At 44.8% G+C, this 17,107-nt stretch overlaps 1 protein-coding gene across 1 annotated transcript in view; it reads right to left on the reverse strand.

Moving 5' to 3' along the window:
- Positions 1 to 3,829: 3,829 nt before the first annotated feature.
- LOC144600055 (polypeptide N-acetylgalactosaminyltransferase 10-like) overlaps positions 3,830 to 17,107 on the reverse strand; it is a 48,731-nt gene continuing 35,453 nt past the window's right edge. The window contains exon 11 of the mRNA XM_078411417.1: positions 3,830 to 5,798. Within this exon, the coding sequence (XP_078267543.1) occupies positions 5,634 to 5,798 (165 nt within the window). The 3' untranslated portion in view covers positions 3,830 to 5,633. The remainder of the gene's footprint in view (positions 5,799 to 17,107) is intronic.

Consider the following 17,107-nt stretch of genomic DNA (forward strand, 5'->3'; position numbering starts at 1 on the left):
TGCGTCGCATCCGCATCCATGGGCGGGACTCGCGCGAATTAAAGGCGAGGGCCGCGCTGGGGCGAGTGGCCGAACCTTAAAGGGATGGGTGACATGATTTCTCGTCCCAGTTGCAAAATGTGTTACCCGCTCGGTGTTAATAATCGTGTGAATGCATTAATCCTAAATCGGGCAGGCATTCTTGTTATTATTATTGGCGCTATTTTTCTTTGTTGCACTATTATTAGTGCACTATTATTATTAGGGCACTGTTATTGTTTATTGCACTATTACAGTTATTTGTGCACTTATTGTTTGTTGCACTATTATTGCACATAGTATACTATGGTTACATTCTGTTGTGCAAGTAAGAAACTAAGAATTTCTATTTGGGACATATGAGAATAAAACACTCTTGACTATTATAGTTTATTGCACTATTATACTTATTTATGCACTATTATTATTTTTTATATATACTGAACTTTTTTGTTGTTTATTATAATGTTTACAAAGTACTATGTTTACATATCTATTGCATTGCTGCAAATAAGAATTTCATTGTTCCATTTCAGGACATATGTGTATAAAACACCGAAAATAGATACAAAAAGCTGGAGTAACTCAGTGGGTCAGGCTGCATCTCTGGAAAAAGGGACTGGGTGGTGATGTTTTGGGTCAAGACCCTTCTTCAGATAGAGTCATGGGAGAGAGAAACGAGATATAGAGTGTACATAGGACAAATGAATGAAAGATATGCAAAAAGCAGGAACGGTTTGTGGATCAAGGAAAGGTGAAGCCCACAATGGTCCATTGTTGGCTGTGGGGAAGGTGATAACGAGTGATACAAAAGTGAAACTCTACAGGATGACAGTGAAACTAGTACAACTACTAGGCTGGGGAAGGGATAGTGAGAGGGAGGGGATGCAAGGGTGACAAGACTCAATTTCAGACCATTGCAAATCAACTATATGTACTTTCCACGTGGCCTTGACCCAACACAGATCCGGCAGTTTAGATACATTCATTTCTTCCAACATCCACACCCTTCTGGTAAATGATTCCTGAATTAACCCATCCTTTGAAAACATGTTGCCTAGTTGCTTTCTGCAATGCCCTAGCCCTACTTCTAAGAATCACGTAGTCTTATTCCGCAGTATCTAGTTACCTTGTTAACTGTCATTCATATAAGCATTACCAAGAATAAGCATTCCAAAGCATTGTATGCATTTATCAAGTAAAAACAAAATTGATCCCAAATTAGAAGGTGTATGAAATAATTGTCAGGGACTAGTATTAAAGTCTGCCTTTAAGGAAGTAAGAGAAGAGGATTTACATCATTTTAATTAAGTAGATTACATCTCATAGATTTATTCAACCAGTCTTCATAAACATTTGCTTTAAACTTTGTTATTATTCGAAGTTTATTATTCTTCTTCTTTGGGCGTGGTGCCCAAAATTGAAAGCACTTTAGTATGGCCAAGATCCCATAGAGCTGAACTGTCATTTCTTTGTTTTTCAGTTCCAACCATCATGACGCCCCTATCAATGAAGGCACGCATATCATAAGCCTTCTTTACCACTCTATCTACTTATGTTGTCAGGGAGCTATGGACTTGGGCCCCAAGATCCTTCTCTACGCTCGGGAGGTACCAGTTTTTTAATGGTTTAGAGGGATATGGGTCAAATGCAGGGAAATAAGATTAGCTCAAGTAGGCAGCTTGGTAAGGACAAGTTGGCCCAAAATGGCCTGTTTCTGCACTGTATTACTCTATGACTTTTAATGAGGATGTAAAGCTTGACTGACTGCAGAGAGTGGTGAACACAGCCCAGTGCATCATTTCCTTCCATCAGTCTCATCACGTCTTCCCATTCAGTCCAATTTCACAATGCATTGCAGTAGGAAAGCTGGAAGTGCATCAAGGATGCTTGCCACTCTAGCCATTCATTTTTTCCTTTCTCTTTTGGGGAAGAGATATGTGCTTAAAAGCCCAGATGTCCAAATTTGAGAACAATTCTTTCCCTTATGCCCTCACTCATGTCTCCTCTGTTTCCTGCAGTTTTGCTCTCACGTGACTTAAAAACCATGCTAGTTTCTTCATATGATGTATTTGAGCATGGAACAAACCATCCTTATCCATCTGCTTGATTTGTTTGAGCTTGACATAAAATTTGAGTTTGACCCAAGTAACTTGAGTTTAGAAGCAAAGATATTTGTTTTTTCCTTACTGTGCCAATTACACTTAGACCATTGTAGACATCGTCAAAACCCTCCAAGTGTGATATTTCTCTGGCTCAGCCAAATCCAAGCAATCTGTGAAATTGTTCCAAACAAAGTGAGCATAATTCTCAATATGTCCAAAAATAAGTTCATAATTTCATAAATTATTGGAGCAAAATTAGGTCATAGAAACATAGAAAATAGGTGCAGGAGTAGGCCATTCGGCCCTTCGAGCCTGCACCGCCATTCAATATGATCATGGCTGATCATTCAGCTCAGTAGCCTGTACCTGCCTTCTCTCCATACCCCCTGATCCCTTTAGCAAAAAGGGCCACATCTAACTCCCTCTTAAATATAGCCAATGAACTGGCCTCAACTACCTTCTGTGGCAGAGAATTCCACAGACTCACCACTCTCTGTGTGAAGAAATGTTTTCTCATCTCGGTCCTAAAAGACTTCCCCCTTATCCTTAAGCTGTGACCCCTGGTTCTGGACTCCCCCAACATCGGGAACAATCTTCCCGCATCTAGCCTCTCCAACCCCTTAAGAATTTTATATGTTTCTATAAGATCCCCCCTCAGTCTTCTAAATTCCAGCGAGTACAAGCCCAGTCTATCCAGTCTTTCCTCATATGTAAGTCCCGCCATCCCAGGGATCAATCTGGTGAACCTTCTCTGTACTCCCTCTAAGGCAAGAACGTCTTTCCTCAGGTTAGGAGACCAAAACTGCACACAATACTCCAGGTGCGGTCTCACCAAGGCCCTGTACAACTGCAGTAGAACCTCCCTGCTCCTAAACTCAAATCCTCTTGCTATGAATGCCAACATACCATTCGCTTTCTTCACTGCCTGCTGCACCTGCATGCTTGCTTTCAATGACTGGTGCACCATGACACCCAGGTCCCGTTGCATCTCCCCTTCTCCCAATCGGTCACCATTCAGGTAATACTCTGCTTTCCTGTTCTTGCCGCCAAAGTGGATAACCTCACATTTATCCACATTATATTGCATCTGCCATGCATTTGCCCACTCGCCTAATCTATCCAAGTCACTCTGCAGCCTCCTAGCATCCTCCTCGCAGCTAACACTGCCACCCAGCTTCGTGTCATCCGCAAACTTAGAGATGTTGCGTTCAATTCCCTCGTCCAAATCATTAATATACACTGTAAATAACTGGGGTCCCAGCACTGAGCCTTGCGGTACCCCACTAGTCACTACCTGCCATTCCGAAAATGACCCGTTTATTCCTACTCTTTGCTTCCTGTCCGCCAACCAATTTTCTATCCACCTCAACACTGAACCCTCAATACCGTGTGCTTTAAGTTTGTACACCAATCTCCTATGTGGGACCTTGTCGAAGGCCTTCTGAAAGTCCAGATATAACACATCGACTGGTTCTCCCTTATCCACTCTACTAGTTACATCCTCATTTGGCCTATCAAGTCTATTCCACCATTCAATCACAGCTGATCTATCTTTTCCTCTCAACCCCATTCTCCTGCCTTTGCCCCATAATTCCTGACACCCATACTAAACAAAACTAAATAATACTAATATCATGGTGACTTTACTAAATGTGCATATATTCTTTTTGAGAAAACAGATGGCAAAACTGAATCAAGAGTCATATTTGATTTAATGGTACAATTTATATCACCTTGCCTCATTTACAAAGATTACAAAGCAAAAACAAAATGACCAAATGCAAAATCAGTTTTTAAAAAGTATTTGAAACAATCTGTTTTAGAGCCAGCAAACATATAATTCAAGAATAATATTTCTGTTGAGCAAGTTTCTTGGTTGAGCAGGTTACTTATGCAGATTATATTCTGTGGCTAATGCATTGTATTACGAGTGCCCTTAGGAACAGTGCATTTCAAATAGACATTGTCAGGCAAAAACCACCATATTTACATGTCCTATCAATAACTGTACAAGATTCTGGGTCTTCATATGTACATAGTAGGTATTTTACATGTGCATTTGGTACATGAAATGACTGAATTCTGGATTTCTCAGAAAAGCATTCCAACCCACAATGGACTAAAAGATATTCACATTCTATTTTCATAAAATTATCCCCTGGAACAATATACAAAATATTAACATTTATAAAAGCTAAGACCAGCGAACAATTGCTAACCACTTAACTTTACCCTTCCTACACCTACACCTACCCCATATGCCAGAATCAACTAAGTTCACCTTTTTGAAATGAAAAGGATTCTGCAGGTAAGGAGCTAAAAATTCATGCTAACCTTTAATCACCCATTCACATCAGTTCTACATTATCCCACTTTAGCAACCACTCCTTATACAATAGGGGCAATTTGCAGCAGCCAATAAACCTACAAGCCCGCACGTCTTTGGGATGTGGGAGGAAACCGGAGCACCCGGAAGAAACCCATGCGGTCCCAGTGAGAACGAGCAATCTCCACACGGAGGGCATCCGCGCTCAGGATTAAACCCGGGTCACTGGCGCACCTCTACCAGCCCTGTCATTGTGTGACCTGATCAGTATTATTTTGTAAATAAAGCAAAATTGTGCTGAACTGTTGTCCACAAGGCTGCCATGCAATATCTCTCCGGGATTAATGGCATTTTGCTACTGGCATTGCATACAAACCATTACATAACATAATTATTGTCATTTCCACTATCAAGATTGGTAACAAAAAGAAAATTGTTAAAGTGCAGAGTAATAGGAATGTAAACTTCAAATCTTTTAATAATAATATTGTGACATTAGCATCCACATGTAATTACTTATTTGATTTGAAGCCTCTCCCCCAGAAAACAATGTAGGCACCATAGTACATTTTATATCATTCCAAATAATTTCAACAGAGCTCTTCCAAAAGTATTTCTAGGAGTTCGGATAATTAAATAAAATAGAGAATAAACTAATGTGATATATTATCAACTGACTTTTGAAACCACTGCAAATGACATGGTCTTGGTAAAATCATGTAGTCTTTTCATCATTTTAGAAAATATTTGCATTTAATTTTAATAGTTTCCACCTCAGTATTTAAAAAAAAATATGACACCAGTTAATTTAAGTAATTGCTGGCATGAATTTTACAAAATTATAACTTGCTTTAATTAATTGAGGAAATCAATCACGAACTAATGAGACAGCCAATTGCCAGAGTGTGATCTGAACCATTGTCACTTGTCCTTCTGCTTTTCACTTGCAAGGCACTAGAAATTAGCTCAAGTTTTTATATTTTAGCATACAAGCACTGGTCCACAACAAGAGTGTCTGATATTACCATTAATAAATACCTGCCCCTTTCTGTTCTTTCCTGAGATTAAACCTTCCAAAAAGCCATTATTATTTTTTAAAAACCTGGATTCAGCTATAAAAACTCTTTAAAAACATTCTTAATTTAAAAAAAATGATTACATATCAATGTTTTAAATAAAAGTCACTACAAATCTTTGATGTTCATTATTTCCAAGACTGTTGCATTAATATTTTCAAATATCCATTGCTGAGTGGGAGAAAAAGGATTACAGGTGTTCATAAAAATGTTTTTGTCTTTTGCACTGCAGTCCATACAGCTGGCACTGACTGGATGGTACAAAGTCTTGCCCTAGGAAACAGATTAAAACAAAAGATCAGAATAAATGGTTTGTACGCCAGACACTTCAGTTATTACTTACTTACTGCCCATCATGCCTCCTGGCATGTAGGGCAACAACGAAGGTGCTCCACTTATTAGAGTAGATTCCTTCTGTTGTTGTTTCCTGAAATAGGCCGCGGGATTTTTCTCTGCTCGGCCGGGGCTTCAGTGTCGAGAGCCACGACCGCCCCGACGTGCAGCGGCAGCGTCTTCGCCCGCCCCGGATCGCGGGGCTTGGGTCGGCCTGCTGCGGACCTTTCACCGTCTGGCGCGGCCTGGAACGTGGCAACGACAACAGCCAGACCGTGGGAGAGGACAGCAGGGGAAGGGAAAAGACATTCTGGCCTTCCATCACAGTGAGGAGGTGACTGGAGGAGACTCACTGTGATGGATGTTTCTTTTTTTTTGTGTGTTGGTTGGGGTTGTGTAATTTGCTTGTTTTATTGCTTTTATTATTGGACAGTGGGTGACTAAATTTCGTCCAAAAAACTTGTTTTTTGGATGACAAATAAAGATATCTTGAATCTTGAATATTCGTTTTACGAGGCGGGGTTGTTAGCCCTGTGCTCAACCCCCAACCTGGAGGACCAGTGGATCGCTCTTCGTCTCGTCTCTACCCTTCGACCTGTCCAGCATGGGAAACCCTAACAGGAGACGAATCTCCCGCTGGCATAGCTCTAGGGGTCACTGAGACACTCAAGCTTCCTGACCACGACAAGGTTGCAATCCAACGGGGAGCCAAAGTTATTACACACCTGTACAATTTGCTCTTGCCAACATGCTTCACCTGTTTTTAAAAAAAAATAATTTGCACAACCTTTGTGTTCTGGTTCTTGGATAGTATTCAATAATCCCAACTGGTATGTAAACATGTCCAGATTTTATGGATATGCTTGAGCACCAAGATGTCTTAACAATTGAACAGTCCACTGAAATATGTCTACTGGGAGGAGATTGTGGTGGAATGGGCAAAAAAAGAAGTCCCATACCTCATTGAAAAACCAAGCAAGCGTTTTTGGTTTGGATCTTTGAAGTAGGTTAGTGAAGTAGGCCGAGGAATGGTAAGTATGCTATGATGCAATTTGGCAAATTAAACCAGGGCAGGGCTTATACAGTGAATAGCAGGTATCTGATGAATCTATATACTAAAACTCGTTTGTTTGTTTGTTTATTCCTGAACTACAGCCAAAACGGTACACGACAGCGCAATAATTTTAGGCCCACCTTACTCAGGGGGGGGGGGGGGGGAGGGGGGGAGAGCAGAGAGGGTGCTGCACCAATGCAGGAGAGGTTTGGGCGCAAAGGGTCCACTTGGTCTAGTGTTATATAACAGGGAGAACTAGGAGTACAAATAGGAAAGAAAACTGCAGATGCCGGTTTAAATCGAAGGTGGACACAAAATGCTGAAGTAACTCAGCGGCCAGCAGCATATCTCGAGAAGGAATGGGTAACGTTTCGGGTCGAGACCCTTCAGACTTCTTCAGAAGAAGGGTCTCGACCCGAAACGTCACCCATTCCTTCTCTCCAGAGATGCTGCCTGACCCGCTGAGTTACTCCAGCATTTTATGTCTAACGAGGAGTACAAATATACAGTTCCCTGAAAGTGACGACAGAAGGTAAACAGGGCAGTAAAAAAGTAGTTTGGCATGCTTGCCTTCATCAGTGCGGATAACGCAGAAGTTGTTGGTGAGACCACATTTGTAGTATTGTGCGCAGTTCTGTTCACCCTGTTATAGGAACCATTTTATTAAGCTGGAAATGGTGGAGAGAAGATTCACCAGCATGTTATCAGGATTCGAGGGCTAGAAGTATAAGGAAAGACTGGATAGGCTGAGACTTCTTTCCCTGGAGTGCAAGACACTAAGGTTGATCTTATAGAGGTAAGCAAAATCATGAGAGGGAAAGATTAGGTGAATGGTCAGTCTTTTTCCCTGGGTAGAGAAGTCCAGAACTAGATGACATAAGTTTAAGGTGAGGGAATATTTTTTAAAGAAGCCGGAGGAGCAGTTACTTCAATAGACAATAGACAATAGGTTCAGGAGTAGGCCATTCGGCCCTTCGAGCCAGCACCGCCATTCAATGTGATCATGGCTGATCATTCTCAATCAGTACCCCGTTCCTGCTTTCTCCCCATACCCCCCGACTCCGCTATCCTTAAGAGCTCTATCTAGCTCTCTCTTGAATGTATTCAGAGAATTGGCCTCCACTGCCCTCTGAGGCAGAGAATTCCACAGATTCACAACTCTCTGACTAAAAAAGTTTTTCCTCATCTCTGTTCTAAATGGCCTACCCCTTATTCTTAAACTGTGGCCCCTGGTTCTGGACTCCCCCAACATTGGGAACATGTTTCCTGCCTCTAACGTGTCTAACCCCTTAATAATCTTATACGTTTCGATAAGATCCCCTCTCATCCTTCTAAATTCCAGTGTATACAAACCTAGTCGCTCCAGTCTTTCAACATATGACAGTCCTGCCATTCCAGGAATTAACCTAGTAAACCTACGCTGCACGCCCTCAATAGCAAGAATATCCTTCCTCAAATTTGGAGACAAAACTGCACACAGTACTCCAGGTGCGGTCTCACTCGGGCCCTATACAACTGCAGAAGGACCTCTTTGCTCCTATACTCAACTCCTCTTGTTATGAAGGCCAACATTCCATTGGCTTTCTTCACTGCCTGTTGTACCTGCATGCTTCCTTTCAGTGACTGACGCACTAAGACACCCAGATCACGTTGTACGTCCCCTTTTCCTAACTTGACACCATTCAGATAATAATCTGCCTTCCTATTCAAACCACCAAAGTGGATAACCTCACACTTATCTACATTAAACTGCATCTGCCATGCATCCGCCCACTCACACAACCTGTCCAAGTCACCCTGCAACCTCATAGCATCTTCCTCACAGTTCACACTGCCACCTAGCTTTGTATCATCGGCAAATTTGCTAATGGTACTTTTAATCCCTTCATCCAAGTCATTGATGTATATTGTAAATAGCTGCGGTCCCAACACCGAGCCTTACGGTACCCCACTAGTCACTGCCTGCTATTCTGAAAGGGACCCATTTAGCCCCACTCTTTGCTTTCTGTCTGTCATCCAACTTTCTATCCATGTCAGTACCCTACCTCCAATACCATGTGCTCTAATTTTGCCCACCAATCTCCTATGTGGGACCTTGTTGAAGGCTTTCTGAAAGTCGAGGTACACCACATCCACCGGCTCTCCCCTGTCAATTTTCCTAGTTACATCCTCAAAAATTCCAGTAGATTAGTCAAGCACGATTTCCCCTTCGTAAATCCATGCTGACTCGAAACGATCCTGTTACTGCGATCCAAATGCTCCGCAATTTCGTCTTTTATAATTGACTCCAGCATCTTCCCCACCACTGATGTCAGACTAACTGGTCTATAATTTCCCGTTTGCTCTCTCCCTCCTTTCTTGAAAAGTGGGATAACATTAGCTACCCTCCAATCCACAGGAACTGACCCGGAATCTATAGAACATTGGAAAATAATCACTAATGCGTCCACAATTTCTAGAGCCACCTCCTGAAGCACCCTGGGATGCAGACCATCAGGCCCTGGGGATTTATCAGCCTTGAGTCCCATCATCATCATCATCATCATATATATACAGCCGGAAACAGGCCTTTTCGGCCCACCAAGTCCGTGCCGCCCAGTGATCCCCGTACATTAACACTATCCTACACCCACTAGGGACAATTTTTACATTTACCCAGCCAATTAACCTACATACCTGTACGTCTTTGGAGTGTGGGAGGAAACCGAAGATCTCGGAGAAAACCCACGCAGGTCACGGGGAGAACGTACAAACTCCTTACAGTGCAGCACCCGTAGTCAGGATCGAACCTGAGTCTCCGGCGCTGCATTCGCTGTAAAGCAGCAACTCTACCGCTGCGCTACCGTGCCGCCCTACCAGTCTACCCAAAACTTTTTCCTGCCTAATGTTGATTTCCTCCAGTTCCTCTGTCACCTTAGAATCTCTGGCCACTAGAACATCTGGGAGATTGTTTGTATCCTCCTTAGTGAAGACAGATCCAAAGTACCGGTTCAACTCGTCTGCCATTTCCTTGTTCCCCATAATAATTTCCCCTGCTTCTGTCTTCAAGGGACCCACATTTGCCTTGACTATTTTTTTCCTCTTCACATACCTAAAAAAGCTTTTACTATCCTTTATATTATTGGCTAGTTTACCCTCGTACCTCATCTTTTCTCCCCGTATTGCCTTTTTAGTTATCTTCTGTTGCTCTTTAAAAGAGTCCCAATCCTCTGGCTTCCCACTCTTCTTTGCTATGTTATACTTCTTCCCTTTTATTTTTATGCTGTCCTTGACTTCCCTTGTCAGCCACGGGTGCCTCTTACTCCCCTTAGAATCTTTCCTCCTCTTTGGGATAAATTGATCCTGCAACTTCTGCATTATTCCCAGGAATACCTGCCATTACTGTTCCAGTCTTCCCTGCTAGGGCCTCCTTCCAGTCAATTTTGGCCAACTCCTGCCTCATGCCTCTGTAATCCCCTTTGCTATACTGTAATACTGACACCTCCGATTTTCACTTCTCCCTCTCAATTTGTAGAGTAAAACATCATATTGTGGTCACTGCCTCCTAATGGCTCATTTACCTCAAGTCCCCTTATCAGGTCAGGTTCATTACATAACACTAAATCCAGAATTGCCTTCTCCCTGGAAGGCTCCAGTACAAGCTGTTCTAAGAATCCATCTCGGAGGCACTCCACAAACTCTCTTTCCTGGGGTCTGTTGTGTTCTTTAAAAAGATACAGTGAGTCCGACTGTGTTTTTACACGAGTGTTTATTCAACCGCCATCTGCTCCCCCGGGCTCCTCCCTGTCGCCCTCTGATGACCCCTACCAATAGACCTGTGTAGTCTTAAAGGCACATTGCAATAACACCACATCTCCCCTTTCTAGAATCAATCGGTAGACTGCGGTTGATTCACCAGACCTTAGAGGATTATTCTGCCTCTTTAGCTGGAAGGTCTGTTCCTATCTGAACTAAATTAATTCAACATAAGTACATGTAAACACATTGTCTTAGTGAAAAGAATTTTACCCTTTTCACTAAATTAGAAAAACATTTTTCTTTAGAAACTCTCTTTTTTTTCACTTATAGTTCAACCTATCTGGTCTCACCACTCTTCTCCCAAACCTGGTTCTGGGAGTGGATGGCAGTTCTGGAATGTTCTCTTTTGGTGGCTCTGCTGAGCTCTGCTCTGGAATGTTCTCTTTTGGTGGTTCTGCTGAGCTCTGCTCTGGAATGCAACCCGGGAGTTGCTCTTTCATACCACCCCCACTCTGGTCCGCAAAGGGTTTCATGGGAATTAGATGGCGACCGGTTCGCCTGACCGTCCCGTGAGGTCCCTCCACGATGTAAGAGCGGGGGGCGGTGTGGCTGCCGATCACAGCTCCAGCTTCGCCTTGATCCGTGACCCACACTTCTTGTCCGGGAAAGAGCCTGTCGAGACTCCGTGCACGATGCCGCAGGTTGTACCGTTGTGCATCTCTGATTCTCTTCTCCTTTTCCTTCCACGCAACCACTTCATTGTCGGGAAGAGCAGGATTCAGCAGGGCTGGAAGTGTTGGTACCGTAGTGCGAAGCCTTCTCCCCATAAGGAGTTGGGCTGGGCTGTACCCGTTTTGCAGTGGGGTCGCTCTATATGCAAGTAAAGCGAGGTAGGGATCCGCCGCTTTCTTCAGGAGACCCTTCACTGCCTTGACTGCACGTTCGGCCTCCCCGTTACTCTGAGGATATCTCGGGCTGCTTGTGACATGGCGGAAACCATACGACTTTGCAAACGCAGCAATGGCGGTTCCGGCAAACTGAGGCCCATTGTCTGTGACCAATGTCTCCGGAATGCCGTGACGTGCAAACATTGATTTGAGGTGGTGGATTACATCTGTCGACTTGGTGGGGCTGAGTGGAGCGATTTCCACGTATCTCGATGCATAATCCACTACCAGCAGGTAGTTCTTGCTTCCCAGCATGAACAAGTCAGCTCCCAGCTTTTGCCATGGTCGGCCTGGGCATTGTGATGGCATCAGCGGCTCTGTGTGGTTCTGTCTCTCTTTGCTGCATGTCCGGCAGTTGAGGACCAATTCGTTCAGCTGCTGACTTAGTCCAGGCCACCACACTGACCGTCGTGCACGCTCTCTACACTTCACCACTCCCTGGTGACCTTCATGTAGTCTGGTCAGCACGTCGTTCCTCATAGTTGAGGGTATGACTAATCTGTCCCCTTTGAGTAACAGTCCGTCATTTACCGTGAGCAATGCTTGTTCTGCCCAGTACAGCCTGAGTGCCGGTTCACTGTTTCTATTCGTTGGCCATCCTTCCTGACACAGCTGCATTACGCGTGCGCACACACTGTCCCTTTTTAGCTCCGCTCTCAACTCATCCAGGTAGGCAGTGCTTGCCGGCAGGTTCTCTATTATCATGTCCACATAGATGTTTGTATTCTCAAACAACTCCTTTTCGTCAGGCGTTTCCCCCATTTTCACAGGAGCACGCGACAGCGTATCAGCTGTCCACAGACACTTTGCTGGCACATGAGAAATGGAGTAAGAATAGCGCATGAGGCGCATCCGGAAACGCTGAATCCGTGGAGGGAGAGCATCCAGTGCCTGTGACCCCAGCAGACTCAGGAGAGGCTTATGATCCGTCTCCATCTGGAAGTGTTTACCGATGAGAAAGTTGCGGAACCTTTCACAAGCCCAGGTCAGGCCCAAGGCCTCTTTCTCCACCTGCGCGTATCTCTGCTCCATCTGTGTGAGAGATCGCGACACGTAGGCTACCGGTCTCCACTCCTCATCCCATTTTTGGAGAAATACACTTCCCAGGCCGTAAGATGACGCGTCTGCTGAGACTTTGCATTCACGGTTCGTGTCGTACATGGCTAGTACAGGTGGGGATACCAGTGCATTTTTCAAATCTTGAAACACTCTTGCCTGGTCGACGCCCCACAGCCAGCAGTTCCTCTTTGACAGGAGGTCTCGCAGAGCTTTGTCTCTCTCTGCTAGTTGCGGGATGAACTTCCCCAGCTGGTTAACCATTCCGAGAAAGCTCCTCAGCTCACTCACATTGGTCGGCTCCTCCATCTTCCTTACAGCCTCAGTCTTGCTCGGGTCAGGACTAATGCCACTGGAGGAGAGGACATGACCAAGAAAGGTCACTTCTTCCTTCGACAGGTCACATTTGTCAATGTTAAGCGTAATGCCCGCCTTTTGGATCCTTGCCAGCACAGTATGCAGACGAGCGTCGTGCTCCTCTCGTGTTTGGCCCCAGACCAGTACATCATCCATGTGGCAGACAATTCCCTCGAGTCCCTCCATGACCTCTGACACCATCCTATTTTGAAAGTGTTCGGGGGCAGAGGCAATGCCGAAGGGCAGCCGCTTGAAGTAGTAACGACCGAAGGGTGTGATGAATGTTGTGAATTTTGCTGAGTCTTCGGTCAGGGGTATTTGCCAAAACCCCGTGTTGGCATCCAACTTGCTGAATATTCTGGCTCCAGCCAGCATCCCCAGTGTTTCCTCCACCGATGGCAGGATGTACTTTTCTCGACACACCGACTCGTTGAGGTTAGTGAGATCGATGCATATGCGTACGGCTCCTGTCTTTTTCGGCACCACCACCATGCCTGAACACCAGTCAGTAGGCTCTTCAACCCTGGTGATCACCCCCAGGCCTTCCATACGGGACAGTTCTCGCTCGACTTTACCCATCAGCGGCAACGGAATCCTTCTGGGTGTCTTCAATGAGAACGGTTGGGCCCCTGGTTTCAGCTTGATGGCATACTGCTGTCGTACCTCCTCGAGACCGCTGCATAGCTTCGGGTAGCTAGTCTTAAGTGTCTCTATGGTGATGCTGTCTAGCCGAACCACAAGCTCCAGCTTGCCGATAGCAGGCCTCCCCAGCAATGCAGTTTGCAGGTGTCGTGTGACGTACACATCCTCCATCACCCTTTTCACTCCTTTCACCAGGAACAGCCCAGCGACGCCCACAACTTCTAGTGGACTCCTCCCGGGTCCCAGCAGTGGCTTGGTTGCTTTACGGAGGGTAGGTGGATCGCTGCCTCTATAGATCTCTTTAAACACGGTGTGGGGTAGGACTGTAACATCGGCGCCGGTGTCAATTTTGAATGACACGTTTTTATCATTTATGTCGATGTTTACCATCCATGGCTCTCCATCGGCTGTGACGCTGCCTAGGAACATAACATCCTCGTCCTCTTCAACTTCCTACACGGTTTTGGGTGATCTACACACACGCTTGTAGTGTCCCTTTCTCCCACATAAATGGCATTTCGCATCCTTTGCCGGGCAATCCTGCCTTGGATGGGACGGAGAGCTGCCACATTTATGGCACTGTACACTTTCCCCCCTGCTGTGTTGGGCGCTGTGTGTTTTGCATTGGTGGCCATAAGCCTGGTGAGGTTTGTTTTTGGCACCTTTACTACTGCTCTTATACACTCTGTCCACAGATTTAGCATCACTTGTCTCTGTCCTGGTGTCACCTCGCAGAGAAGATTGTTGCCGTTTCACCTCCTCACTCTGCCTCGCCATATTGACGGCCTTTTCGAGCGTCAATTCTGCGTCAACCTGCATACGTTCGGACAGCCGCTTATCCATCAGTCCGACAACAAGCCTGTCGCGTATCAGCTCGCCGTGTAGCACCCCGTAGTTACAGTGCTCTGCCAGCGCATATAACGCAGTGACAAAGGCATCCACTGTTTCATGTTCTCCCTGCCTGCGCATGTTGAGCTTGGCACGCTCATAGATTATATTTTTCTTTACTATGAAAAATTGTTGGAAGCCATCGCGCACCCTTATGTACGTTCCTCTTTGTGCTACTGTCAGGTTTAACCCGCGCAGAACATCGTCCGCCTCATCTCCCATGCAATAAATCAGCGTGTTAACTTGATTATCTTCGGAGCTGGCATTCAAGTTACTTGCCAGACGGAACCTTTCGAACCTCCGTATCCATTTGGCCCACTCTTGCAGCTTTGAAAAGTCGAAGGACTCCGGAGGCTGGATGCTAAATGTAGCATTTGGTCCTACCGGTGCTCTCTGTGCGTTGTCGTCTTGCATGTCGCACTCTTCTGTCTCTTTTGCCGTCAACGAGCTCCAAACGATAGTTGTTCGACTCAAAGTACACTTCACGCACCCTACAGGACTTCTGACACCATGTTGTGTTCTTTAAAAAGATACAGTGAGTCCGACTGTGTTTTTACGCGAGTGTTTATTCAACCGCCATCTGCTCCCCCGGGCTCCTCCCTGTCGCCCTCTGATGACCCCCTACCAATAGACCTGTGTAGTCTTAAAGGCACATTGCAATAACACCACAGGGTCCATTACCAACCTGATTTTCCCAGTCTACCTGCATGTTGAAATCTCCCATGACCACCGTAGCATTACATTTGCGACATGCCAATTTTAGCTCCTGATTCAACTTGCACCCTATGTCGAGGCTACTGTTTGGGGGCCTGTAGATGACTCCCATTAGGGTCTTTTTACCCTTACAATTCCTCACTCTATCCATACTGATTCTACATCTCCTGATTCTATTTCCCTCCTTGCAAGAGAGTGAATATCATTCCTTACCAACAGAGCTACCCCGCCCCCTCTCCCCACCTGCCTGTTTTTTCTGTACGTTGTGTACCCCTGAATATTCAGCTCCCAGCCCTGGTCCTCTTGTAGCCATGTCTCAGTGATTCCCACAACATCATGCTTGCCAATGTCTAACTGAGCCTCAAGCTCATCCACTTTATTTTTTATACTTCGCACATTTAAATACAACACTTTAACTTCGGTATTTACCTCCCCTCTCACACCGGTCACAATTGGCCCTGACCTTACTCTCATATCCCTTCTAGAACTTCCCTTCCCATTCATTTGAGAGTCCTTTACAGTTTCGCCTGTATTCGCTTCCCCTTTAACTCCATCTTCATATTCCCAATTTGTCAACCCCTCCCCCCCCACTACTTAGTTTAAAGCCACGCTTGTAGCGCTAGCAAACCTGCCTGCCAGAATGTGATGCATACATGGAACCGGCTCCCAGAAGGTGGTATAGACTAGAGTACAATGGCAATGTTTAAAAGACTTTGAGACAGGTACGTGGATAGGAATGGTTCCAAGGGATATGGGATAAATGTAGACAAATTAGACTAGTTCACTTATAAAACCTAGTCTGCATGGACAATTTGGGCAAAAGACCATGACATGGGAGCAGAATTCGGACAATCATGTCTACTCCGCCATTCAATCATGGCTGATCTATTTTTCCCTCTCAACCCCATTCTCCTGCATCTCCCGTAACCTTTGATGCCCTGTACCTGTTTCCATGCTAGATGACTCTACCCTTAGACTTTGATATCCAGCCAAGCTGAGAATGGTGAGCAGGACAGTGATTTATTTTGCCAGTTCTCTAAGCTTTTGGGAGCATTTCAGGGGAGAACATTCCCTGTGCTCCACTGGAGGTCCAGCAGACATTCCAGCTATGCCACTATAGTCCAATTCATTCCAGGCCGATGGATCCTCTGCCTCTAGACGATAAATATGTCAAGACCACTGCCAATATTTCCAGGCAGTAAGCTGGGCCATATTTGATGTGGCATGGTGGCGCAGCAGTAGAGTTGCTAACTTACAGACCCAGAGGCCCTGGTTCGATCCTGACTACAACTACAACTGTACGGAGTTTGTGCGTTCTCCCCGTGACCACGTGGGTTTTCTCCAGGAGCTGCGGTTTCCTCCAACACTCCAAGGATGTACAGGTTTGTAGGTTAATTGGCTTTGGTAAAAATTATAAATTTGTGTATGATTGTGTAAGTATACAGGGATTGTTGGTCATTGCAGACTCAGTGGGCCTTTTTCTGCGCTAAACACTATCTTCCTTGAACCAGATAACTCCAGGGCATTTTAAAATTAAGTTCATTTTTATATTTTGTTCAAAAACATTTCCAGATATATTCTAGATGCATATTAATTGGTATATCTGAAAAGGAGTACTAAAGAGCATTTTTTAAATTTGGAATTTTCCACCTACAAATATAAATCACTTAAAGTAACAAAAATGTATTAAAAAAACACAGGGTTAAATTTGTTACAATTTGCAACAAATTGTCATTTTTTAAAATATGGAAATATTTAGCCGTCTGATTCCCAAGGGAGATGCCCTATTGTTAGACTCTGACATTAGTGTGAACTTGGCAGGAAGCTTGGGACATCTGCATTTGTGGATGGTT

This window comes from Rhinoraja longicauda, chromosome 14 (assembly GCF_053455715.1).
Source record: "Rhinoraja longicauda isolate Sanriku21f chromosome 14, sRhiLon1.1, whole genome shotgun sequence".
Lineage (NCBI taxonomy): Eukaryota > Metazoa > Chordata > Chondrichthyes > Rajiformes > Arhynchobatidae > Rhinoraja > Rhinoraja longicauda.